We start from the raw sequence: 25,119 nt of genomic DNA, 5'->3' as shown, positions 1-25,119 counted from the left end.
GGGGGGGGGGATTTCGAGACTCCTGGCCTTCTCAGCTACAGGAGCATACCTTTGGACCCCGAATGTTCTGGTGAAGCCAACATCATCTCCATTACCTACCTGTGAGAACTGTTGCGGCTATCCAAGATTACTGGAGATGCCAGACAGAAGGCCTGCAAAGCTGTCAGAGGTGGCTATGGAAGGGGTCTACTCCCAAATGTCTTGGGGTGATCGACGAGGATCCCGGGCAGAAAAAAGAAGCGAATCAGGTCGCCCTTCGCCTCTCCACGTGAAGGCAAGGGCCCATCATGGCCCATGATGAATCAAAGTCGCGGATACCAATTTTACCAAGCACCCAAGCAAGAAGTTTCTGATTGTGGAAACCTCGCCTCCCATCGATGAGCGGCTTATGCTCTGCACGTGGAGCAAGCAGTAACTGTCTTTGTTGATTGTGGAAGGTCATGATCAACCACAGGGTGAGATTCTTTCACGCGTTGCAACAAGGCCACCGAATCAGGCCCCGAAGATCTGTCCGCTTCCGTTTCAGCCGTGCTTCCAGCCTTCCACGGCTCTCCTACTCAGAGGCGAGGCTTTATGCTTGAAGCCTTATGATGGTCCAATTCTTATCTCGAAGCAAGCATGCCCACGGACACCGCACTCCAGTGTACGTAAGGTACCACGGAGTAAAGCGGCCAGACCATCGGTATCGCTGTGGCCATGAGCAACGCAGCTGGCATTATGGAGGTGATAGTTATCTTCATCGAATACTTAGTACTGTCGAGGCTGTGCATGTTTAAGAGAGCTGCTTGGAGCCTCTCTTGGCAAAACACAGGAGAGGCCAGCCTGGGCCATGTGCTGAGCGCAGCATGTGGTGCAAGGGTGGTCTGATTTTCGAGGAAAGGGCATAGCGCTTGACTCACCTGACTTAGTACGACGACCTGGCTATGGGCGTTGCTCAATCCACTGATGTGAGTGGCAGGATGGTGCTGATAACCAGCGTTGATAGTGGATATGTGTCGGGATTGGATGACTTCTACACTCTAGCATTGAGGCCGAGCAGTTCCATTTATCTTGCGCAGCATGTCCAGGTATTAGAATATTCTTTCATCCTTCTCTTGCAAGGGAAGGGGGTTCTGGGACGAGTGAATGCAGAGTTCTCTTGCGGAGCAATCGAGCAAAGCCAGAAGACAGGGCTATAGCAAGAGAAAAGATATATCGACAATCAGAGGTTGCGTTAGACCTTATCGGCAATGGGGAACAGAGGTCGTCTCGGCTTATTGTTCGACGCGGGAACCGACTCGGAAATCGATGCATTATCGCGAGACTGGCTATTGCCACCTGCCGCCACCGACAAGTTCGAAGAAGTCGAGGAAGACCTGCAAGCCCAAATCATCATTCAACATATCGAATGGGTTGTTCAGGGGCTTAAAGAGGCTCCCAACTCCACCTTCAGCACTCATACTAGGGCGAGGAAGAAGCAAGGCTCAGCGAGAAGGCAATGAGTGGGCTCGAGGTGATCTCGTCCACTTGACAGACGCTGCGGCCCGTGTCTGATCCCGTTCTCGTCCAGGAAGAGAAGAAACTCCGTTGTCGGTTTCATGGATTACAAGCTCAGGCGACACGCATAGGCTGACGGAAGTCGAAAGGGCCAGCAAGACATCGTCGCCATCTGCAGGATATACGTGCCTGAAGGGGCGACAACGGCGCACATGATGGTTATTCGGTTTGGTTTTAGATTTCGGCGGAAAATTGTCAATCTAGACTCTTCATGAATTGGTTTTGCTGTTGACACGAAATGGTCGTTCCATTCGCATCTTTTTGGTGAAGACGCAAGCCTCGATAAAGTCTGATGTCTAATAGATACCAACAGACATCTCTGACAACGAAGCTGCCCACCAAGCCTGACAAAAGATCTCTGGTGACCTTCGGTAGAAGCACTGGAGGTGAACGCAGACAAGGGGGTAACTCGAGACTTGCTTACAGCTTGCGCATGTTTTGGCGGCCATGACGAAGCTTCTCGTGTCATGGTCTACGAGGGTGGTCTCGTAGTCAAATGATACCTTGCTAAGACCTTAGAAGGTGGTATTAAACGTGAATTGCTTACACAAGGAATCTGGGGAAGCATGAGCATGAGCATGAGCATGAGCGAGTTTTGATGCGTGAATAACCAAATAGCACAAGTATCACCTCGGCGCCTCCCGACGAATCTGGAACAGGACCTGTGTAGATGGCGTGACTTAGGGCTAGTTAGTGAGGCTGTGAGGCTGTGAGGCTGACAGGGGGTTTCCTAGGCTCTCTCGGCCGTCTTGAGTTGCTCTGGGCTTCTCTCAGCTTCTCAGCTCCGAATGGTCCAAGTCAGAAGCCGGGACTTGCCAGTATTATTGCACGCAATTCCTCCACCAACCAGCAAAAGTGGTGTGACCACCATCTACTCATGTTTCTCGAAGCCATCAGCGAAGTTTGTGTGACCGAACGTTGGCAATTTCCCTCGTCATCAGTAGATCTTTTGATGAGTATTGCATGTCTGGCCTTCTACTCGCTGAACCCGAAAGTTCCCGATGTGTCTCTCGGTGAGTGCCTACTGCAACATTCGAACATGGCTCAGAGTGCAGATGACTGGTCAGCCTTGACCTATGGTAACATCTGTTTCCACTCCTGAACGACGTGGCGTAAAGTATTTGAACAGCCTTGAGGATCATCGACTTGATAGCAGTTCACTTCCACCCAAGCCAGAGCAGAAACAAGACCACTACTAGTACATTTATCCACCTAGTCAAACACCATTCAACACTTGTGTCTTCACACAACCGACCAACCATCCACGCAATCAATCACGACAACACCACCACATACCAATGGCCTCAGAATCAACAAGCTGTTCGAGCAGTGTATCAACACTGGAATCAATGCACGGGTACGGCGAGAGCTGGTTTGAGAACCTGAACAAGCTGGCGGTCGAGTACGCCCAACGAAGCGAGTCAAGGCAAACGAATGATGCGCCAACGATGCACGGCTACGGAGATTCCTGGTTCGAGAACCTGAACCATCAACGGGAAGACTTCGAGCGCCGGATGTCCTCACAGCACGAGCGCCAATCACAACAAGAAATGCACAACTACGGCAGCAGTTGGTTCGATAAGTTCGAACCCATGTGGGAGGACTGGCAGCACGTCAAGAGGGGTGAGTCTGCCTGAGCCGCTCTTCCAATAAGGGGACCCTTTTCCAAGAGGTGGGACATTCATGTTAACCGATCCTGCTCTCTCGTATAGTTGTCGACATTGAAAAACTTGAGCACGAAATCGACAGCGATGACGAGAGTTGCGAGCTCGGTATGTGAGCCCACATCCACTTCAACAATTACGGCTATGGCGTTACAATTGGCATACCAAGGCGTTCGATGGAGGGACTGGACATGCACGGAAAGCGGCAGCTGTCGTCCGATCAGTATAGGGACACAGGGGGTGTTCACATCAGGGTAGCCTCGAGTTCGGCAGACTTTATCATACAGCTAGAAGGGAGACGGCTCATCAAGACTTACACACTTACGACTGACACGAGTACGAAGAATACACATGTACCAAGAGGTTAGGAGAAGACCCCATAATGATAATCATCAAGTCACAAGCATGAAAGCACTTCAAAGCGACAAAGCATACTCTCTTGGTTGTGGTGGTGCGCGCTTCAGATTCCCACAAGTCAATTTTTATTAGTGCGCTGTTCCTCAGGGTTGTTACAGAGACTCGCCGCCAGGTCACTTTCATCGATGAGCCACTCACATACTTTGGTTGGCGCTCTCACAGCTGCTGAGATTGGGCGAGGTGCAGCCTGCACTCCACCATACTATCTCCTGACACCCATGCGCTCGGTACGAGGATACGATTGTGACATGGCCCGCCTTACAAAGGCGGACTCGATCAGGCCACGAAGGACAACCGCTCCAAACAGCCTCTGCTGACGACCTCGTCGAGGGACTCCAGGCAGTAACTGCAGCCTCCTTGTGCGACAGTGGACGTAGCCTGCTGAAGGTCAGTCTATGCACCTTATGAGAGGAGAGGAGGGTGAAGGCGAGAGCGAGAAGCAGACAATCCTCGCCTTTTGGTGTCTCGTTACGCAGACAAGCATCATGGGTTTCGTGTGCACGTGTGTGTATCTTATATAATTTCACCATTACACCCGTCTTCCAATCCTGCCTCGCTATACCCCGACCAGTCGTTAAAAATTCCACACAAATACAGCGCAAGTTTCATTGCCGTTCAAATCCAAGGCCCCTTTCCGCCAATCACACCCGTAATTTATATAGCGTATAGTAACTATTGGTCAAAGAACAAAGCCGCAGTCAACATCTGTTCCAGTCGTGATTTAGCCCGCGACCGATTGTCCGCCAGTTCTTCGGAGCCCGAGCCGTCACTGGACTGTGAGTTCTCGTCCTCGAGCCCGGTCTTGAAACGATACTGAGCTCGCCTTCGTTTCCGTTCGTGTTGTGCAGGTGACCGCCGCTGACCCGGTTTCGTGTCCTCGTCGGCATTGTTCTGGTAGCCAGAGACGACGCTGCCAGTTTCCGAGCTTTGGAGTGAGCCCGAACTACCACTACTTGAGGCGTCGGCGTAGTCCACAGAGCTGTCAGTCTGAGACGACTCGTTGCGTTGTAGGGTTGGTGTGGTCGGAGTTGGGGGAGGCATGCCCCCCGGACGAGGCCCGAGTGTGCTGTTATTCACTTCCGGGAAGTGCGACGAAGCTTGGTCCGAAAAGTGGTTGTTGTTCATCTTCTGTTGCCGAAGCTGTTCCCGTATGCGACGCATGGCGTGCATATGGCTCCGGAAACCATGCTCGATATCTTCCAGGTTCATGACTCCGCCAGGGTGTTGAGACTGTCGTCCATCTTTCGCTCTCGGCGGCATGGGAGAAGGAGGCGGCTCAGGCATCTGCACACCCAGACCCGGAGATCGATTGTTCAACAGTGGCGTGATGTAGCTTTTGACATCTTCGTTGACGTATCCTGGAGGCTCAATCGGCTGTGCAGTCTTGTCGGCCGGCCGCCTGATTCCTGAAGCCACGTCTGAGTCCCATTTGTGGAGGACCTTTTTGGTGACTTCGGAGAAAACACGCCATTCCTCAGTTTCCGAGACGTCTTTGGCTCTCGCAAGCTCCGCATGTGTGAGACAGGACAGAAACACGTTCAGGCTCTCGACCAACATAGACAGCTTCCTTCGAAAGTCCTGGATCGTAAGGCCTTCGTACGTCAGGTCTGGATGTGTGAGCCAGTTTTTCACAGTCGCGCGCTCTTTGGCCGAGCTGGACAGATACAGTCTGACCAGACCATGCAGTGGTCGTAGTGCGGAGCCCAATGATGCCAAAAGTTTCGAAAACGTCAACGCCCAACGTCCTCTGTCTGGTTGTCGGTCAATCAGCGTCGTCGTGGTACCCACGCTGTGTAATGAGTCCAGGCTGATAGCAACGGTCCAGACCTCGAAACGGAGGTTTTCGAAGTCTTCAGACGCTTTCTGCATACCATAGAATGTATGCCATGCCAGCTTGCACGCTTCTGCCAATGAAGTAGGCTCACTGCTGCTGAATCTCATGGTTTGTGCCATTGTTTGCAGAGGTAACTCCAATTCGATGTGGTGTGGGTGGTGGATAAGGGGCGCCGCGCTGCCTATTTAACCGGGTCAGTTGAGCCTTGCCTGCCGATGGATGTAGGCATAGCCTTTCGCCTCCCGCCTAACCTAGATCTCACACAGTGCTCGATGACAGGTGATCCAACTCATTTGCCTCTGCGTCAGAATGAACAACAGTCAAGAGTCATGGCCATCGTAGATTGGAAAGGAGGAGATAGTATCGAGAGAAGTGTCAGTTAATAGGCTAGAGTGGCTAAGCGTCATGGCTCGACATGTCGCACCACCGCGTGGCCTGACGGTTGTGCCTCGAGCCTCCACTCAGAGACCAAAGAGTGCGCGGATGTGTCACCCAGCAAAATGTCCTGATTCGAAGGCCGTTTCTTAGCGCATAAACTGGCCAGCCGCTTGCACGCCACTCATCAGCCTGATAGGTTTGGGCTGGACCAGGCTTCCATTCCATCTCCAGTGATTTCTCTAACTTCAACGCCGGGGAAGGCTGTATCCATATCGCACGAGCGCGCGGGCTAAAAAGCTGTGATCTACCGTCCGTTCTCGCCGAGGTTAGCGTATATGTTTGCGCCTTCAACGAGTCTGTACTTTGTTCGACATGGTATGTAAATGTACGTATAATGGGGTCGATGACTTGAGGCCTCGATTGAGGTTAAGGCAGGAAGAGGAGAAGAGCAAGTTGCCAAGGGCCCGTAAGCATCTGATACGAAAGTCCCCTCGTTTCGCAAGAGCCAACAGAAAGCCTCGCGCAACCACCAACAGCTGATCCGCTGGACCTGAGCCTACCATAGTAGTGTGGCCGAGGTGGCGGCGATTGGAGGCCGCCACTTGTATGACTTGCTTTCTGGGGCGATCCGAGGCTGAGACCCTTTAGCCAGTTAAACAATGGCCGATCCTGGCAGACTTCACTTTGATTTACCCCAGATTCGGAGCCTCATGGCCGCAGCCCTGTCTTCAAATCTAGCTAGCTTCTTTTGCTGCCCGACTCTTCTGAGTCCCAAATGCTTCTTCTTGGAGCTGCATACCACGACCCTCAGCCCTTAGCCCTCAGGTTCGTGCTAGAGGGCATGAACAGAGGCGTTACTCGTGCTCGTTAGCCGCTCACCTTTTCACGTAGTATTCTGCAATACACTTAGTATGCTAGACCGCGTTCTCTCCTCTTTCATGGACATCGCCTGAGGCCTGGCGGATACGCATTCGTGGAACAACGACTGTAACCACACAAGAATGCTCACTCGAAGTCTAGCGAAGTATTGATCTCTCCCCCGAATCAGGCGTGTACGGCTCTCGCACCACCAGCGTCGTGATCTTTCAGGTAGCAAATGATACACTGTACATGATCACTAGTCGTTCTAGGATGTAGTAGCTTCGAATACAATGTTGTAACAAAATACACACATGTGAGTCTGCCAGCGAAAGGGTAGCCTGACACCCACGTCATCCGTGGAGATAAGCAGCTGCCAGAGACGGGACGGCCGGAATCCGTCACTTCCTGAATCAATCGATCTGTGCTGGATCAGTTTTTGCTTGCAAGACGGAGCTCCGTTGGTTGGAAGGAGCGCGAAGGATGCGGTTCTGCATATTGTCAGCAGATGGGATACAGTGAAGCAGAAATTTCCTCCATTCATACCACAGGCTAGGTCTTGGAGTATTGTGTTTGACATCCACTGTTGCGTCTCTCACCTAGCTCGGCCATCTGGACAAACCGTCTGGAAGGTACGAGCCGTCTTTTCGCGAGACTCCGATGTGTCACCCCAAAGCAGAGGGCCCTTTCATGACCAACCGTCACCAGTAATGAGTATGGCATCATACCTTGGCCCAAGGCTTTAGCCATAGTGGCGTGCCTATGAAGTTGCCACACCCAGGAACTCGAGACTTTGCCGCCCCCTGACCTTATTAGCCTTGCGTGACATAATGGCCTTTAGCATGATCGTGTATATCTTTGCTGGCACGATGCCTTCTTAGCCCTTAAATGTTCTGCTACACTCCTACCCGAAAATCAAATCTTTCACCTTCATCAGCGATCCCACAGACTTCGAGAACCCTCTTATATTACTCACCGGAAACGCAAAGCCACTCCTGCCAAAGGTCTCTGGCTATTCTTACTTAGCAACACAAAATGCGTCGAATTCTTCGATCGATGCAGGCAGCGATGAGACCTGCCTGGAAGCATCCTCTCTTCACGATATCTCAAAGACTCAAGCTTGCGATGTACCACTGGCTGATACTCAGGCCATACTCTCAAAATGCCATTGTGGTGAGACTGACAGAGCCCCGTCTTGGCCGATAAATCCGAGCCCGGGCTTCAGACGAGTTTGGTGCGCAAGGTACGGAGTAGGCTCACCACTGCTCACTAACTTAGGCTCACGGCCTCGGCACAATACTACGTACACTCAGCACGCTAACCATCACGCGAGAAAATGGACCACAAAAAGTCGTGAGCCTCGCTGGAGTGGGAGACTAAGGTAGGCCGTACCCGCCAATACGGCCCTCGTCACACCACCACTTGGTCGGACCACCTCCAGCTTCCTCTCATATTCCACGACACGTGGTACAACGCAGGGTCTGCTGTCGCGACTGTTTTCCACCATGGCGACGTATCTCTGGGGGTTCTGGCCCAACTAGCCCCGTGCTGGTGCTATACCCATTGTCTGTCCACTCATAGTACACGACCGAAACTCGGAAATCATACGATGTACACCCGCTTATACCGTAGCTATGCTACTGAAAGGGAAATTGTGTACTTAGCAGAACCCTCAAGACACTTCATATGCCCTACGGGCCCCAGCAGAAGCGATAACAACGAAAAGTTCCAACTCTGATATTTGAATACAATGGACAAGTCGCAGCGCTCCAGCCCCAAGCCTATCGCAACCAGAACGTCAACGAAGCCTCAACACCACACAATGGCTTCTGTTATCTCGCCAATTCTTGGCTCAGACATGCAATATTTTGCATACAAGATAGGCAACATTTCCAAGTCAAAGATTGAGAAAGAAGCCCACAAAGCCGAGCCCCGCCTTCACAAGCTTGTCGGCCATTGCTCACTATTCGACAATGCAAGAAAATATATACTCGACCGCATGCATCATGAAGAGGAGCATGCTCATTACGCCCAAGAAGACGACAAAGACGAGCCATCATTCCAATATGTCGAAGACCTAGAAGACGAGGAACCGACCTACAAAACATCCAACTTTCACGGTGGCCTGAAAGGTGTACTTGTGATGAAAGCAACCGAGATCGCGGCAGAAGACTACGACGATCTGGAGTGGGATGACGACAGCGACTCTACCGAAGCTGACGACGATGAGGAAGACAACTGGAGCGACTCAACCTGCGAGGAGGAGCCTCAGGACTTGTACTCCGATCGCAAGATCGTCGACATCTGCGGGGCCAGCCAACCAAGATACCGACCCCAAGATGATGACCTGATGCTATGGTCACAGCAACCTCAAGTCATGACTCAGAGTCAGGCTAATAGTCTGCTCATCGAAGCATTTGGCTGAGTGAGCCTTTGGGCCTTTCAGTATGATTTCCAGGCTCTTCTTTCTAAGCAAGGCGCTGGGTGGCTTTTTGACCCCGACATGACTTATGACTTGTTTGGCAGACTTCGATGTTGGCCATTGATTAGTGTTAGTTAGTCTATGATACCCAGATTTGTCTGTTGTTTCAAATGATACTAGCCATTTTATTATTGACACTGCTTCAGCACATCAAAGAATCACATCTCTTGTCCTATCAATGTAACGATTGCTGTGGCAATCGGCTTTCTTCTGCCTGTTCGACAAGCCTTTTGTACCTCCAGGCTCCTATCACATTGACGTGCAAATCCCTTTCGTCACACCAACAGCATGAGTGCATTCAAACCCGGGTTGAGCATACAGCTGGTAGTGTCTCAAAGGGCGAATCCAAGCTCAGTGAAGGTTCGCGCAATTCAATGAACGAGACAAGCTGTACATGACGCGCGGTAATACCTAGATTGGCGCCCGGCGCATTGAACCATCAAATTCTGCCTTCAGACGAATAGTCCTGCGAACTCGTCATCATCATGGGGCCCCATGGTGGTCTCGGTCTCGCCACCCTGCTCAGCGTTTATATCCTGCCTTACTGCTTCAAGAATCTCCTCCTTCTCATCGGGTTGCTCCTCGCATTCTTCGACCAACCTCTCCGACGGATCAAGGCCCGAAATTTCACAGGTCTGTGTCATTGTCTCGACAGGCTCTCCATGCTTGACGACCCGTTTATAGACTGTTTCATGGCGGTGGAAGTAAGGCTCGCTCGAAGAGAATGCTCGATCCACATTTTCTGGTAGGTTGTTAAGGCATTGCGGTTGTGAGAGGTAGGAGCTGGACATGTTGCTCTCCATGAAGTCATTCTGTTTGGTGGTGGCCTCTGGGGGGCTATCGTGCATAGCAGCACTCGCGAAGAATGCTTCGAGATTGGGAGGTTTGAGAGGCACTTTGGGCTTGTTGGACTTCGAGGGAGGCGAGGTTCCCAAATCGTTTTCGTCTGCTTCTGGTCTTTCGATCCCCGGAGGAGTTGGGACATGCCTCAGGTTGGCAAGTTCTTTTGGAGTGAATTTCCATCTCAAAGGCGAGTCCGGCGGTGTTGGAGGACGTGTAAAGAGGTCGTACTGGTCATCACATTCAGCCATATTGCTTGTTGCAGAGTTGTGAAAATCGATAACGCTGTGCTGTTGATCGAATTACGGGCAGACCTTATTAGCATGACAAGGGTGGTGTGCCAGACAGGCAACTCTTAAGGGGATGACGTGCATTGACTGGCTCTCCAACGCTGGCGAGCGAGTAGGAAGGTCATGGCGTGAAGGCTGTACGTGTTTTTCCGCAGAGAAAGCTGGTCAGCTGGATTAAGCCCGCAAGCACACGGGTGTGGAAGGCTGTGCAAAGTGGGATGTGGTTAATACTTGGCTTTGATCCATCACACCACAAGGACTATGGCTTACTCGTCTGGGAGAGGCTCAGGATCGGTCTCCCATAGCCTGATCCGCAAGGCTGGCCTGGAGAGGGGGGATTTTATGGGGAAAGCCAAAACGGGCACCACGGGAATGGGATCCGACATGTATTCGCTCAGACCCTTACGTGCGGGAAATCCCTCACTGTTGCCAGGCTCGCCATTATGAGGCCATAGGCACGTTAGAAGCCCGGAAGACGTTACTAACACAATATTCGAGCAGTCACGGGTGCACCGCCTTTTCTACTGCACGACCGATCATTCAATGGATCCGCATCTCGCTGTAAGTGACTACAGAGGGTAGTTTTCCTGCGTTGCCCTTTTGGGGCCTCGCTGTGTTGTTTGCTTGATGCTGTCAATAACATCCAGCTTGTGGAGTTCTGAATCCTCAACGGGCAGTCTCATTGCGCCCGACACCCGGTATATCTAGGGTGTCGAGCTATGATGGCACCAAATGGGCCTCCACTCACAAAGCCGTGGGGAGAGCTCTCAAGGATACATGATGCTTTCGCGGCTTGTGTTAACGGTCTTGCGGGCAGTAGTAATTCTAGCCTTCATTTTGAAATGCGAATCATATGGTATTATATTAGGGAATTAGTTTCCAATCTCGATGTTGACACATTCACCGGCCCAGAAACTCGTCGCTAAATCAATGCACCAGTATCCATATCTCGTCTATAATACATTGCCACTGTTCCCTGCAAGAATCTGAGCTTGCGTACGCTGATGCAGCGTTTGAAAGGCACTCCCGATCTCCCGATTGTCCCAAAGTTACAGCCCATTAAAGTCAACCTCCGAGAATGTGACTCACACAGGTGTTGTCAACCGCTCACCACTGACACTCGATGGAGGGGAAGGATGATACTTGTCATGATTGCAGCAGGCGCAATGACGTCCTCTTTCTTCGCGTTTGTTGAATATCGGAAGGGTCTTCCAGCCCATCGTATGCTCGAGCTCGATCAGGCGCAAGCAGAACGATACAACCGTGGATGCAACAAATGCGGATCTGTTGTCCAGTTAGTGATTCTGCGAAAGGCAGAGACTTGCGCTTGGGCGCCAGCACTCACAGATTGATGATCATGAAAGCAAACATCGCCTTGACAAGGCTGCAGTCCGTCGAGAAGTATGATTTTCGAGGACGTGCATCGAAATACTTGTTGATAAAAGCATTGCAGGTCCCTGTCCCCTCGTTGTCCCAGACTCCAATGAGGCTGCTCCAAGCAGCAACAAACAGAGCGTCGAAGATGGCTACAATCGTGAAAAACAGAGGTCCCTCGAAGATTACTGGTAGGAATGTCAGGCCTGTGTAGACTGTACAGACGCTGGCAATGGCAATCGCGGCGGATAGCTTCGAAGGTACGTTCTGGTCCTCGCTGGAAAGTGCGCTGGTAAATGCTGCCGCGAAACCAATAATTGGTATCGAGAAGACCGCCTGGCAGACGCGCAGGGCCATAAGGCAGAGTCGTAAGAACACCTCATCGAGGGCCTTTGTGAGCTCGAGCTCTCTGGTCTTAATCTTGAACTTCATGTTTTCAGAAGTACTCCGTACTAGTAATGGTGTTTGCAAAAGAGGATTTGCTTAGAGTCAACTCAATGATAGTAATTGGCGTACTGGGCTCTCCATCTTGTCCTCATGCCCTGTAGATTATTACTTGCAATTTACGCCGAAAGATTTTCTCGATCCCGTGCTCAATGGCGGCATTTTCTTTGCAGATTACCACAGTACAGGTGTCATGGTCTTCAAGTGCACAGCATGACGCTCGTGACCAAAGGAGGAATGGTGTGACCTTTTGCGAAGCGGCCAGCTTCCGAAACACGAGAATACGAGCTCGGGCCAGACCATTCGATATACGAGCCTGAACACCTGAGTTCGGAATACCGATCTTCGGGCGAAGTAGCATCATCCGCCAGAATGCAGAACCTGGCTTTTTTTATGTCAAGCCAAGGTTGTTTTCATTGGGTAACGGTGGTTTTCGGAGCGGACCAGTCACATCCCATTCTGATCATACCTTTTTGAATGAATGGTCCCTTCATCAGCCGCGTGTAGGACGACGGGTTACCCTTGCATGGATCCCGGAAAGGCGACATCTAAGTTAGAACTTTCCGGGTGGATAGGAGATCTGTGATCAGAGTTTGCTTGCGTGCTTGCGTAGCGGTCTGCATTGGAATTGTGCAAATAATCATATCATATGGTCTACTATGGTACAGGAGTGTGAAGCTGCATAGATCGACCTGATTATTCCGTACAGGCTTTTTCGAATAACGCAATAAGGTGCAAAAGTCCGGCCTTGTGGATATTCAACGATCCACCACCATCCAAGGTACATACGAGGCACTCCAAGGACCAGTACTGCCAACAATAACCTCACGCTCGTCCCTCAATGCTTGCCATGGCCGAGTATCCGTCGTCGCAAGTTGATGCTTTCAGCAATCGCTCGTTTGTCGTCTACTAGTATCTGACTCCTGACAGCACATATAGGGTCCGAGCAAGCCCGAAAGCATTCTTTGCGAGGGGCTTTTGCTGAGCCATGCGGGGTCCTCGCTAAGGCCTTCGGGGGACACATCACCAATATGGAAGAGTCCAAGACATGCAGAGGGCTTGGGTGTTGTCACTAGTCCAAACCGTCAGCCTCGCAGCGTAACCCGGCACCTGGAAAGCTCTGGGCATGCCGATGCACATGCCTTGCCGCTAGACAGGCACAGGGGTGACTGTCGAAGCCCACATGCCTAAGCTAGAGTTGCCCAGTGCCCACGGTAAACCCCGACCGTTCTGTGGTAGGCTCAGTGGCCTGATGTCAATAATCGATCTTCGATCCTCTGCGCCGGGCTTCTTAGGGCCCCTAAGCGAACGCCAGGACTTCCACTGAGAACTTTCAAACAAACATAATAAACTGTCACCCTCCCGTACGTGGAGTGATGATTCCGCAATCTCAAAAAAGTCTTGCAAATATCAAACTTGGTTTCATCACATTCGACAGTCAAACAATCCAGAAGGCAATATGCCTTACTCACAAATGTTTAACCAATACCAAAACACATCCCCCTATGATAACCAGGTACGTGGTATCTTGGCGGAATGCCATTGCCAGCCTCGCTGACCAAAAGTCCTTGAGCAGCCTTGGAATGAAGTCGATTTCACCACCTCATTGCCACCCAACGACAACTTCAAGTCAATAGATGACACAGGCTTTTACGACTTCAGTGGCCTACCAAACGACAATCAGAATGCTCCCTCCCCCAACTATTCACAATTCTTGAACTTCGATTCTTCCGAGGTTGGCTCATATTCCGTCCCGAGCGAAGACATTTCGCCCAACAGATTCAATGGTCCCCAGGCGCCCATCAGCTATCCTATCAAGCTCGAACCAGACCTGTCTCGGAATGATTCTTTTGGCTGTGGACTCCGCAGACAATCTGGAGAATGCAGTCCCCAACGATGTGGACCGGAACCGGCCTGCGTGCAGTTGACCAGCCTTGCGGAGATCGAGGACTGCAATTCTACACCATGTCTCACCACGGACACAAATACTGTGTTCCCTTCTAATATTGTTCGAAAGACTTCACGCTCGAATTCCCGTGAATCAATTCCAAGGCCCAAGGAGGAACGGGAAAGGAAGGTCCGAACGAAACGCGGCCATAAAGGCTCTTCTAGTGACGAAGACTCAGCGCAACTACGGGCGAAGCAAGCGCACTCAGTCGTGGAACGGCGATATCGCGACAACCTCAATGGGAAGATCATGCAATTGCATCGTGCCTTGGTTGCGACCGAAGCAACTTCCAGGCTGACTGGCATGCCCAACCAAGACTTCTACACTTCACGGGAACATCGGGGCAAAGTGCGAAAGTCCGATGTCATGACTGATGCGATGAACTACATTCACCAATCCGAAGTCGAGGTTCGCCACATGTCGGACGAGATCAACCGTCTCAACGAGAGAGTCCGGTCACTGGAGAAGCTCGTGAAATGCGAAGACTGCACATTGCTCAAGCAAATGGTCCGGTTACAATTACAGCAACAACACCCTAATTGAGCGCTTCAAAAAGTGTTTTCGGGTAATGCGCAACAATTGTTGGCACATCTCTTTCAGGCCTGGTTTGGGAACGGCCAAGTTGGGCTTCCTCTTGACACACTACTCATCCGACTACTTTCTTCATGTTGACTTACAAAAATGGGAGGAAAATGGCACAAAGAAGCGGCGTTCGGGAATGGGGGATGGGAAAATGAAGCCCGGAGGAGCTTCATTGGCTGGGTGGACGGCTCTTACATTGAGCGCGGCGTCTTGGAGGAGACCTTACAAGGGTCTTGCTGTGTCCTGGGCTTGAGGAAGAGAGGAAATGCTCCTGGTATCTGGGCTGTGGTCTCCTCAACGTGGGACAGACACGAGCATTGGGATCTCGGGGATGGGACACCTGCTTTTTGACGAATGTAACGAATATTCTTGACTCGCACTTTCTGTGCTTGAGTCCATTTTATGTGCCATTAACACTTCGATGGGCGCACTGCACAGCAGTCGCAGCTCTATAATGATATGATACCAATTTTTAACTGATGTCTTGCTTGGAATCACTGGCTATGTTGCGTTGCGTCTCGAAAACCACCTCTCTACCAATTTTTCGGATTGCTGAAGCAACGGTCCATATCTGGAAAGCCGACATAGCCAGCACGCTGTTTGGGTCCCATATCTCTGAGCAGACCAACGAAGAGTACTGCTTCGTTCAACAGTATGATGACAATCATCAGATCAGTGCAGGACCTCTAATCCGGCTAACGAATGGGTTCGGTACCATTTTGGGAACCAGATAATTGAAAATACACGTGAAGTTCTGACAAGCTACTTGTCCCTGCATGGACCCTTTCTCTCCATTGAGAGTCGGTTTGGGAACAGTCATCGCCGCAATTCCGAGATTCAATGTTCGGCGCGCGAAGACAGACACGAAACCAACCATCAGGCAACTTTGGTGTTGCGAGGCAGGAGGAGGTGCGGAGGAACGAGTGGCATGACCTATGTGTACTACCTGGAAGACACCACAGGACGGCCGTTAGTCATGCGATGTTTCGACCACCAATGCACTCCGCAACATCTGACAATTTGTTTCAAAGTAGTCATAATCTCAGGACTTCGAGTCGGAATAGTACTTATACAGGAATCACCCAACAACACCGGCGTTTTCCTTCAAGGCTGCACCCGTTGTGAAGACGCCTGCGTTCTGGGGGAGTCAAGGACTCTCGAGCAGAACAAGGCTGCCTGAGCACTGGTCAGCAAACCTACATTGAGCGTCAATATCGCTCTGTAGCAGTGTATGGATATATATTCTTGACTGCACTGATTCTCACCCCTCGGCGGACCACTCACGGACACATACTACACGGGTTGCAGTATATTCCAGCGATCGTCAAGCTGTTATGGAGACGTCGAACCTCTAAGGCAGAAGCCTACAACAATAAACCCCAATTTTCTTAACGAACGAAATTCACAAGCTCGAGAGGAGCAGGACCACACCAGTTCATTTGTTATCAAGCGAGGACTCCCGGTTTCACAATCACAATACGACAAGAGATCGCGTTTCTGGCAGCCTGGGCAGGGAACCATCATAGCGATATGGCATCTCATTTCACGGAGGAGACCAGAGAAACACGAAGTTGCAACTCGACACAACATCATCAGACACACCTTGCCTTCAAACGACCTTGCTGAGATACACAAGATCGGCCGCAAAAATACTCGAATTCGACGGATATCAACAGCCTTCAATCAGAAGCTGTCTCTCACTCGTAGCAAAGTGGGAGATTTTTGTCCGAGGTTCGGCAACGGCAATCAGTGACGAAGACATGGAGCCTGTAACTTTCCTTCCTCACAACGGTAGTCGCAGCATATCATTGCTGGCGCCTTGTGGTGGAAAGCACTATCACTCTTTCACATGGTCTTTCACATGGTGCACACACTGGCTCATACAATCCCACGGGTTTCTGGAAGAAGTCGGGCCTTTAGTGCCAGCGTCCAGATTGTCCCCTCCGCCGAATGCCGGGTGGGATTGACTCGTCATGTCGGCGATGCAATAGTCCTTTGAACTCTGTTACTGTAGTACAGACGGGACGCTCATAGCACCGAAGATCCGCAAGGTCGTCAATGAGACGAGGGCGTATCAAGCGGAGCTGCCAGAACTAGGAACTTCCGCAATGGGAAGATGAAGCGCGAGAACTCTAGGGAGTGAAGAAGGGGCTGGGCTGTGCTGGATCTATTGAAGCAGGAGGATATTACCTTGCGGAGAGTTAGCTGTTGGTAGCAACAATGTGAAGCAATACTCCACAATGAACTTGCAAGCGGAGTTTGGATCATATGCAGGCTCCTAAAGCATAGGTACCCTTGTCCAAAGCCGCAAATTGCCAAATTGTGCAAGAAGCACTACTGGGGTGACTAGCTGCGCGTCATCTGCACAACGACCTGGGGTAGGACCTCGCCTGATCAAAGCAACCAATAGTTGTCAAGACTGCAACTACCATATCGGGAATACTGAAGATCCCCGATGATAGACGTGGTGCAGACTTATAAAGCCCCTGTACGGAGTACTGTGATTCGATAGCGCCGTTCTGCGCGGACCTCCCAGCCGCGGGGCGTGCGCGCTGCGTTACCGCACTGTGTGTACTCGTACGAGGTACTTGTGTTGAATCCGCAGCAGGAGAGGGAGACAAAGTGTCAGAGTCTATAAGGCGTTCCGGCGAGGTTGTGGACGCCCGTGCCAGTTGGTGGCTTGCAGCCTGCGGCTTCGAGGCGATATCTCGTATTTTGTTCGGGAGACTTTGCTGTCGAGCTACGAGTATGTCGTCGTCACCAGCCAGAGCACAGCAACGCACGTGCACGACGGCCCAGGGGACGCACAGCCGATATCCGCGCCCTTATCCCTTACTCGCACGCTAAGGGGAAGTATTGACACGACTCACGAGAGGGGTTCTAGACCAAAGTCTCCAGTGGTGTGACGACTTGGTACTTGTAAGGTGACAATCTTGGAAATCTGACAGTAGCCTTACTACAGTACGGAGTAGGTGATCGTGAGACGGCATTTCACGCTCGTGGCCATAATGTTCCGTTTTCGTGACTTGTACCCTCTTTGGTATCGGTGAGGTGAGACTCTGGGGTAGCTTAGGTGATCGCCTGTATCCGGCACCTGGAGTGTGTTTCAACACGGGCTGTTCTCTTGATCAGAACACCTAGGTCATGTGTACTTCGAACCTCATGCGTGCTCCAATGTCGGCGACTAGGTCCGTAGGCCAGGATAAAATGGCTAGTTTCTTCATTGGACATGGCACAACCAGCTCTAACACCAGATCGCAACTTACCAAACACACGTATAGCCTCAACTCGAGACGTGAAACTCGACTCCGAGAGCTTTTTGCACAAGACCAAATTCCAGAAGTAAAACCGAAATCTTGAACCTCCTCGACATCCTCACGAGACACAATACTCAACATGCCTCCTGCGCGAATGACCGTGACTCAACTTAGTCAGGGCATCAGAACATTCGCTTCACACTCCTCAAGAAGAACAGTCGCCCACCGATTACCAAGTCTTCACCACTCACCTTCGGCGCGAATTCTTGCAAAAGCCACTGCTTCAACCCACATCTCGGCTGCATCCTTTCCCATTCTGGTACGCGACGGACTGAGCTACGGCGCGCTGGGAGCGTTGACGTCGGTGGGCGCGTTCATGATATATTGCGCGGTAAGCAATATCTCCTCGTACCCGTCCTCGCTACCCTATCCGTATCAACGCGTGCCATGGATCGAGAGGAGCGACTTTTGACCGGCTTTCTTTCGCCGCCACAACTGCGGCTGCGTTCTCGGAGTGGAGAGGCTGATCTCGCTGGACAGGACAAAGATGCAGATTTGATAGATCTGCTTGCGACCCCGGACGCTCTGGGGTGAGACAGTCGTCGAATGAAACTTGATGCATGGGATTTGGAGTTTCTCGGGAGTTCAATGGGATACGGAAGGATTTGGGAACACGAAATGACACGTTGGCGACTTTTCGACCGTCAGCCTCGCTCTGATGCTGATGCTGATGCTGCTGGCCTCTTGCGTTGCATCGGCGGAGAAGCACATATAACTGTATAGTAGAGTGCTGCAGATCCAAGTGTACTCCCACTCTTTAGGGGTAGTACTTTGTTTCGTGGGGAAATGCCACCCTCACAGCATCTGAGAAATTGAAGCCTTGCTGTTTCCAAAGTTTCGATCCGAGCCACCCCTTTCTACAGTGGAATCGCTAAAAACATATGCACGAGAGTTGCTGTCCTTTGGCTCGACTTGAGGTTGCGATCCTGTCTCCTGTCGCTCTGCAACGACTTCCGAGGCTTGTCAAGTCTACAGCTTCGTCAGCGTCTAGGTCCTCCAATGTTAGCAAGCTGCTAGTATCTAGCCTTTCTTCACCCCAGAAAATCAAAGGTTGACATCATCCGGATGCCCGCGGGATAGGGCCAACCTCCCCAAGATCTCTCCACGCACGAGCCCAGAAATTCTATTCGGCCTCGTCGACATGTGACGTCCGAATGCCGAGCAGAGGCACGGTCTGAACATAGCATGAAGCTGTAGATTGGCTTGCCCAAGATTGCCGATTGAAAAAGAAAGCACCGGGGGTAGGCGGCCTTCGGAGACGCTTTTTCCCGCAATGCGTGGCGAGGCCAATGGCCAGAGGCCGAACTGGCTCGAAAGTGCCAGTATTCTTATTGTCAGCTTGTCTTGCTCGGGTCAAATGATGCTGGGAACACGACCTCGTACCACGATTCCTCTTCCTCTGATTGGCACGAATGAGGATCGTTTGGTGATTAACGCAAAAATCAGCCAGGTAGGTGAGATGACTATGCCCGAGCTGATTGTGCGGTATTTCAACCTCGCCTCTGGCATTCCTCGGAGCCGAAATTTACGTGCTTTCTACAACGAAGACAACGTACAATGACCCTTCGAACAGTACTATTGCTACGAACAACATCACAGATAATCATCAACATCCCGACTCTTGGACTGAGTATAACAACAGCCTGATCGACATTGCCTCAGCTTTCTCTCTATCTGAACGATAAATACCTCTCACATGTCGGTGACAACCACCATGCCGGTCCTCATCACCTACGCCACCTCTCGCGGCTCGACGAAAGAAGTCGCTGAGCGCATCGCTTCAAGGCTTCACGCCGACGGCATTGCTGTCGACTGTCGTCCAGTCGATCGCGTCTACAGCGTCGAGAACTATAGTGCTGTCATCATAGGGAGTGCAGTCCACGCCGCCAAATGGCTACTGGACGCTCAGAGGTTTCTTGACGTTGAGGCCATGGGACTCCAATTAAAACCGCTTTGGGCGTTCAGTCTGGGTTCGGCTCCCGGGGGAATGCCCGGTTGGATACGACAGCGGGTTGCGAGGAAGGAGCAGAAAGCAATCGAAGACGTGATCAAGTCGAAAGTGCCGAAGGTTAGAGAGCACCGCTTGTTTGCGGGTAAGGACGACGGATCATCCTGGCCGAGTCCCATTCGGGGACTGTACCGTTGTCTGGGTGGGAGGTTTGGCGATTTTCGCGACTGGAAGGAAATTGACAAGTGGGCGGATACAATCGCGAAAGAGTTGGCAACGGGAGCTTGAGCAGTCATCACGGTCGTTATGGATTTATGGGACGCATGGTGTTGACTGCTTCAGGGTGTTGGCTTTCGAACATCCAGCCGTGCCGGTTCTGATGGAAGGTGTACGTCTCGAGGACCCTCAGAGGAGAGGACATGATCATGCAGCCAATGACGAATTTCCCCTCGGACAAAATACTGACGAGGAGCCGCGAGTCATGGTTTTGGTTGTGGATATTCCGCAAGTACCTCAAATTCCATGTGCTGTTTTCAGTTCCGTTCCTGTCTTCATTACCGCTAGTATAGTCCCTGATAGGAAGCTTGAGGTGGTCTAAATAACGACTGATAGGGGAGTCAATCACAATCCACATGTCTAAGCTGCCCCAACGGCTGACCGAGTGCTGATTGCCATGTGATTATGTCGTGCCGCATGTGGGCTCCGGTGTGCTTGAGTATGTACTGTGACTGTCCAGTACAGCAGAGCAGAGCAGTGGGTAGTAGCGAGGCTGCCTCGGCTCCACAATAGTCCAGAGCGGAAACCAACGTCCTTCAGCGTACCGATAATCTACCCGGTCTCCATCTCGCGGTGCCGAAGAGAAGCTGCTGCTGCTAGCACATAACAGTCTATCACAGTCAGAATCGGTTTCCTGCCAGGGGGTTTAACGAGAAACCCGACCTTCTTACAAAATATATCCGGCCATCTACGATCCCAGGTCAATTGTTAAGGCATGAACCAATGAAACTGCGATATGACCGTGATCAACGGATTGTCGACTAGGGTCTGGTACGAGTCGCCAGGATCGCATGACTGTGGCACCACCCTGTTCGCAAGCCTAGGCTCTTTTTGCATGATCTATACTCAGTCCAATCGGGTCGTACTCACGGATTTCACCATCCCTGTTGTCCGGTCCCAATGCCCCTCGACGAGTTCCTAAATGCAGTGGGAGAGCAAATCCCGCCTCAACTACCTGCTCACATTGGGAGTTGACAGTTGTCGTCCGGGTGCAAAAGGCCGATGATCAAACAACATCCTTGCATGCAATATATCGCAGTGAATAGGTGGCCATGCTGGCTCTTACGACAACGGGGATCCTGCTGCAACCTGTTCGATTGGGCACACTATGGATACGTCTGACATGAGATAGGTCACTCGAATTATCTAGGTTCTTGCAAGAGTAGGTATGCACCCTTCCCTGAGCCGGCATTAGCTGTGGCATGCACTATTGGCCATGAGTGACATACAATATACTGTTTCCGGCCAAGCAGGATTTCTTAGTCAACATTGTATCCCGGACCACCACAGCCACCAGCTTCGACAAAGATCTTCCGATATATGCATGAGCATGAGCCACTAACCAGTACTAGTATCCATCAAAGCCCCAGAAGTTTTCTCTCCTCACGGATGAACTCCTAGGAGAAATCCAACCCTTGGCCCATGGATCACAATCCCGGAATGCATACATATGATATTTATATTCATCTTCCAACGTCCGATCTTTGACATCCTAGAAATTCGGCACTTGAGTCGCACTGCCGGTGCCTCACACTAGTCTCTCGAAATCATTGCCGTTCAAGGGTCCTTGCCAACCACTTTGAAGATTGTACCGTTCCCTCAGCACGTACCATGCAGAGCATGCAGGAACATGCTCGCACGCGTCCGAGAGTTTCTAGGGCCTGTGAGAGGTGTCGCATAAAGAAAGCCAAGGTAAGCTATCAGTCAAGTGGAGGGATCGCGCACAAGATCGCTTTGGCTTGGAACTCCTTTCCCGGAATTGGTGTTTGGGAACTCACACGAGTACCGCCTGAAATCCAACTTGACACTTCTTTTGGGATGCTTGAAGCTGTTCTTGTCATCAAGAACTAGCTTCTATGTCCCTGCAGGACAGGCGCAGGAATCGGACCACCTAACCTTCAACATGTCCTCGATACTTGCAACGTCGCGACCAAATCCGGCGTTTCCCCAATGTTCTCAGCCCCCTGCTGATCATACTGGCTGACCACTTCACCTTCATCATAGTGCGATGGCGAGAGGCCATGTCGGAGATGCAATCTTGACAGTGCTGTTTGTTCCTTTAAAGTACGACGAAAACCTGAGTCTGCAAGCGCCACTCAAAGGTGAGCCAGTTACTCTGCCCAGGATCAATGTCGACGACCTTGTGGTCATCCTTTCTTTTGCTGACCCCATGCAAGATACACCAACCTGCTGCTTCAACACCACTCTGCTCTCACGGCAGGTGTCCTCAAGCTATACTCGAAAATGCTCCATGCAGGTCAATGGGAGGGATCTCCTGTCAAGGAAGTCAACGGCTCCCCCAGCGTCCATTGCATCCTGGAACGGATAGGGGTGATAGGCAGTGAAGAAGATTTTGACGACAACGTCGATGTTGAGACCCGGAGAGAACGACCGGACCTGGCGCCCATCCAAGAAACTCGCCTGACATCCAAGGCCAACAAGAGCCCCAAGAAAGGAGTCAAAAAGCCTTCGGAAGCGCGCATCTTGCAGAGGCCGATCTCGCCATCCCAGATGAGAACTCCTCCGATGGTCCATGTCCCTAGGACCTCGTATCGCCCCCAAACGGCCCAATTGGCCTCGCCATCGACTTCGGAATCGAGATCTGGTGTGTTCGGGACAGGGAGCTGCAGCACACCATCGACGTGGGATTCGCCGGGCTTTGCTGAAGACCTCTTCCACACTCCCGCCCATACGCCAATGACTCTGTGCGAGCCTGCAAGCCAGGACCAGCGAGAAGTCGACCTGAACATGTCTCAGCGTCGATCTTCGGCTTCGGTCCAATCTGCCCAAACCGGAGATGCAACTCAGAATCCCCAGTCCATGATCCAACTCCCACTCGACACCGGGTTTGAAATGTATAGCGCGGAGAACTTTGTCGAGGCGACGTGCGAAATGAATTTCTACGGCTGGGAAAGCAACAACGCCTTCGGCGTGGGTGGAGAGTCGGGGTTCTTACCTCAAGGTCACAGCCCCTGGAATCCTGGAGTTTTCGTGTGAACATAAGGCATGATCAACCACACATTTCGTTTGCATTTGTATCAGTGCTGGGAGTTTTGACTTCTGAGTTGCTGCCATGCCTCGCTGGATCGAGGACTATCGCTTTCCACTCGGAGGATCTTGTGCAAGGCCTCTGAGCCTTGCGATCCTGGTGTTGGGGAGAGGTCTGGCAAAGCCTTTGAGCGGCGGTATGGTGGATTGTAATGTAGCAAGGGTGGCCAGGCACTGCTTTAGGCCAGTGGGACCCTATAAAATTATGCTCGGACATATTGTCTAGGTGCCTGTGAGAATACATTTCCCCAGCCTTTTCCTCCTTCGCCCCTTCAAAGGCATGTTGTCATGAGACACTGCCTATGGTCAGCATTCACATACCTTTGTGTTCACTGACAGCCGTGAGACGTTCGGGATTGAGTTACTTCGACGGTTCTCAGGCCGGACGGTCCGACATGGTATGAAGCGACCTTTCGCGAAGTGTTACCATGAACATTGGGCATCCTTGCCAATATATGTGGTTGATCTCGAGGTGTCGGTGTGCGAGATCCTTCCACCACGGCGCCAGTGGAAAAGCCGTCAATATGTGCGAAAATATAGCAGAGCAGTACTTGCACTGCACGCTCCTTGCCATGTCTAATGAGTTCGAAGACTTCAAAGACAGACAGTTTTGGTGCCAATCCCAGCGCCATTGCTTGCGGTGCAACAATTGGGGAGATATTGGCTGCTAAGAGACACTCCAACAATTCACCAGCACACCGTCATGATTACTGGGACCCAAAGCCGTTTCCCGCAAGAGAGCTCCGAGATCGAATCAAGGTATCCTCCATGGTGGCGAACATACTTGTAGGTCTTCCGAACCTAATCGGGTGTCGCCGTCTGGAACACCACGATTCGGTATTCTCCTGCATATGGCTTTTATTGCACTGCTCTGGATATATAATTAGAAGAAGAAGGGCAGTCTTATGGATACTTATCATTGGGAGTACTACCCTGTTCCTGGAATTTAAATTGAGAACTGAAGGTACGGGGTAGAAAATTCAATATACCGTGCTGATCCGGCAGAACTGCAGCCGTCGTTGATGGGGAGATGAGAGCCCTACCGTCGCCTATGCTATCGCACTGCATGCCATCAAAGCTCTGTGGCTCTCTACATAGCAGAGACTTCGACCTGCCTGTTTGGGTTGCGGCAGTGAGAACGCCTAACGTCTATGACAGCCCGAAAAACTCAAGCGGTGTTGTCTGCTGGTTATGGCGATACTGCTTGAAGTTTGTTCTTCGAGAAGCTTTTTGCGGTCGAGAATCCACATGGACGACTTGTCGTTGGCTGTCAGGTATTCGAGATTTCTAAAAATTGACCAGGCGGTGCCGAGTTCCTGCATTGGCGACGCTTAGCAGGAACCTAGCTAGATTGGATACGCCGCACGGGCTGGAGAGATTGTGGCTGTCTCCAGAGCGGAATGGGCTTGGTGCCATTGTTTGGCGTGCGTTTCTTCCCCTGAGACTGGCTGAACCTGCAATCTTCCTCGTAACAGAAGTGCTCTCACGGCTGAGGACAAACCTTCTTCAACCATCCGGAAGCCACAGTAAGACCTTCCATCGAGATGGAAAGTTCACGCCTCAATCCTTCACCCAGACCGAGGTTATGGGCCGGTTGCTGTTCAACCTCGAATGCTGTACAGTACATGGAAGTGCAACCCTCGAACAAACAAGCAAAACATTCAAGCTGTCTACTTTCGCTTGGCCGACTTTTCGCGGCGATCGCAATGCTTGAATGACCCCATCTACAGGAAGCCTGCAAATGAGAAGTGCTACACGAGATGAAGCCCCTCAATCCTCCGCCTCGCCGTCTATCCGGCCGTGTCCACTTGTGGCCCCTTTGTCTATGCCGCCGGGCGTCTGCTGATCAAGCCAAACTCATCAAGCTCCAATCATAAGGCTTT

General features: G+C 51.5%; 11 protein-coding genes across 12 annotated transcripts; 6 read left to right on the top strand and 5 right to left on the bottom strand.

Moving 5' to 3' along the window:
- Positions 1-5: 5 nt before the first annotated feature.
- On the bottom strand, positions 6-2,081 carry PV05_05389 (uncharacterized protein). Its single transcript, XM_013461884.1, has 2 exons — positions 900-2,081; positions 6-734 (listed from the first exon to the last, which is right to left on the bottom strand). Exon 1 carries the CDS (start codon positions 2,003-2,005, stop codon positions 1,583-1,585), a length of 423 nt encoding a protein of 140 aa, XP_013317338.1. The 5' UTR covers positions 2,006-2,081; the 3' UTR covers positions 6-734; positions 900-1,582.
- A 248-nt stretch (positions 2,082-2,329) lies between these two features.
- Positions 2,330-4,286, top strand: PV05_05388 (uncharacterized protein). The gene is made up of 2 exons (XM_013461883.1): positions 2,330-3,159; positions 3,249-4,286. The coding sequence occupies exons 1-2, from the start codon at positions 2,835-2,837 to the stop codon at positions 3,314-3,316; spliced, it is 393 nt and encodes a 130-aa protein (XP_013317337.1). The 5' UTR covers positions 2,330-2,834; the 3' UTR covers positions 3,317-4,286.
- On the bottom strand, positions 3,623-5,798 carry PV05_05387 (uncharacterized protein). The gene has a single exon (XM_013461882.1). It carries the CDS (start codon positions 5,568-5,570, stop codon positions 4,290-4,292), a length of 1,281 nt encoding a protein of 426 aa, XP_013317336.1. The 5' UTR covers positions 5,571-5,798; the 3' UTR covers positions 3,623-4,289.
- A 253-nt stretch (positions 5,799-6,051) lies between these two features.
- PV05_05386 (uncharacterized protein) lies at positions 6,052-7,492 on the bottom strand. Its single transcript, XM_013461881.1, has one exon. The coding sequence runs from the start codon at positions 7,265-7,267 to the stop codon at positions 6,956-6,958; it is 312 nt and encodes a 103-aa protein (XP_013317335.1). The 5' UTR covers positions 7,268-7,492; the 3' UTR covers positions 6,052-6,955.
- A 6-nt stretch (positions 7,493-7,498) lies between these two features.
- PV05_05385 (uncharacterized protein) lies at positions 7,499-9,348 on the top strand. Its single transcript, XM_013461880.1, has one exon. The coding sequence runs from the start codon at positions 8,438-8,440 to the stop codon at positions 9,110-9,112; it is 675 nt and encodes a 224-aa protein (XP_013317334.1). The 5' UTR covers positions 7,499-8,437; the 3' UTR covers positions 9,113-9,348.
- PV05_05384 (uncharacterized protein) lies at positions 9,176-10,651 on the bottom strand. The gene is made up of 2 exons (XM_013461879.1): positions 10,570-10,651; positions 9,176-10,503 (listed from the first exon to the last, which is right to left on the bottom strand). Exon 2 carries the CDS (start codon positions 10,258-10,260, stop codon positions 9,622-9,624), a length of 639 nt encoding a protein of 212 aa, XP_013317333.1. The 5' UTR covers positions 10,261-10,503; positions 10,570-10,651; the 3' UTR covers positions 9,176-9,621.
- Positions 10,652-11,130: 479 nt separating this feature from the next.
- Positions 11,131-12,483, bottom strand: PV05_05383 (uncharacterized protein). Its single transcript, XM_013461878.1, has 2 exons — positions 11,645-12,483; positions 11,131-11,583 (listed from the first exon to the last, which is right to left on the bottom strand). The coding sequence occupies exons 1-2, from the start codon at positions 12,103-12,105 to the stop codon at positions 11,385-11,387; spliced, it is 660 nt and encodes a 219-aa protein (XP_013317332.1). The 5' UTR covers positions 12,106-12,483; the 3' UTR covers positions 11,131-11,384.
- A 417-nt stretch (positions 12,484-12,900) lies between these two features.
- On the top strand, positions 12,901-15,123 carry PV05_05382 (uncharacterized protein). Its single transcript, XM_013461877.1, has 2 exons — positions 12,901-13,633; positions 13,694-15,123. Exons 1-2 carry the CDS (start codon positions 13,577-13,579, stop codon positions 14,606-14,608), a joined length of 972 nt encoding a protein of 323 aa, XP_013317331.1. The 5' UTR covers positions 12,901-13,576; the 3' UTR covers positions 14,609-15,123.
- Positions 15,124-17,680: 2,557 nt separating this feature from the next.
- PV05_05381 (uncharacterized protein) lies at positions 17,681-18,798 on the top strand. Its single transcript, XM_013461876.1, has 2 exons — positions 17,681-18,295; positions 18,445-18,798. The coding sequence occupies exons 1-2, from the start codon at positions 18,044-18,046 to the stop codon at positions 18,496-18,498; spliced, it is 306 nt and encodes a 101-aa protein (XP_013317330.1). The 5' UTR covers positions 17,681-18,043; the 3' UTR covers positions 18,499-18,798.
- A 524-nt stretch (positions 18,799-19,322) lies between these two features.
- On the top strand, positions 19,323-20,827 carry PV05_05380 (uncharacterized protein). Its single transcript, XM_013461875.1, has one exon. The coding sequence runs from the start codon at positions 19,661-19,663 to the stop codon at positions 20,198-20,200; it is 540 nt and encodes a 179-aa protein (XP_013317329.1). The 5' UTR covers positions 19,323-19,660; the 3' UTR covers positions 20,201-20,827.
- A 297-nt stretch (positions 20,828-21,124) lies between these two features.
- PV05_05379 lies at positions 21,125-23,631 on the top strand. Of its 2 annotated transcripts, XM_013461873.1 has the most exons (4): positions 21,125-21,354; positions 21,541-21,880; positions 22,193-22,290; positions 22,366-23,631. In XM_013461873.1, the coding sequence occupies exons 2-4, from the start codon at positions 21,800-21,802 to the stop codon at positions 23,183-23,185; spliced, it is 999 nt and encodes a 332-aa protein (XP_013317327.1). In that variant the 5' UTR covers positions 21,125-21,354; positions 21,541-21,799; the 3' UTR covers positions 23,186-23,631. The 2 variants fall into 2 exon arrangements, with proteins under 2 accessions (XP_013317327.1, XP_013317328.1); XM_013461874.1 differs by having other exon boundaries at positions 21,541-22,290.
- The last annotated feature ends 1,488 nt before the right edge of the window (positions 23,632-25,119 follow it).

This window comes from Exophiala xenobiotica (genome assembly GCF_000835505.1).
Source record: "Exophiala xenobiotica strain CBS 118157 unplaced genomic scaffold supercont1.3, whole genome shotgun sequence".
In the NCBI taxonomy this organism is placed as follows: Eukaryota; Fungi; Ascomycota; class Eurotiomycetes; order Chaetothyriales; family Herpotrichiellaceae; genus Exophiala; species Exophiala xenobiotica.
Note: the sequence above shows the minus strand (reverse complement) of the source record. Positions and strands in the feature narration are given on the sequence as shown.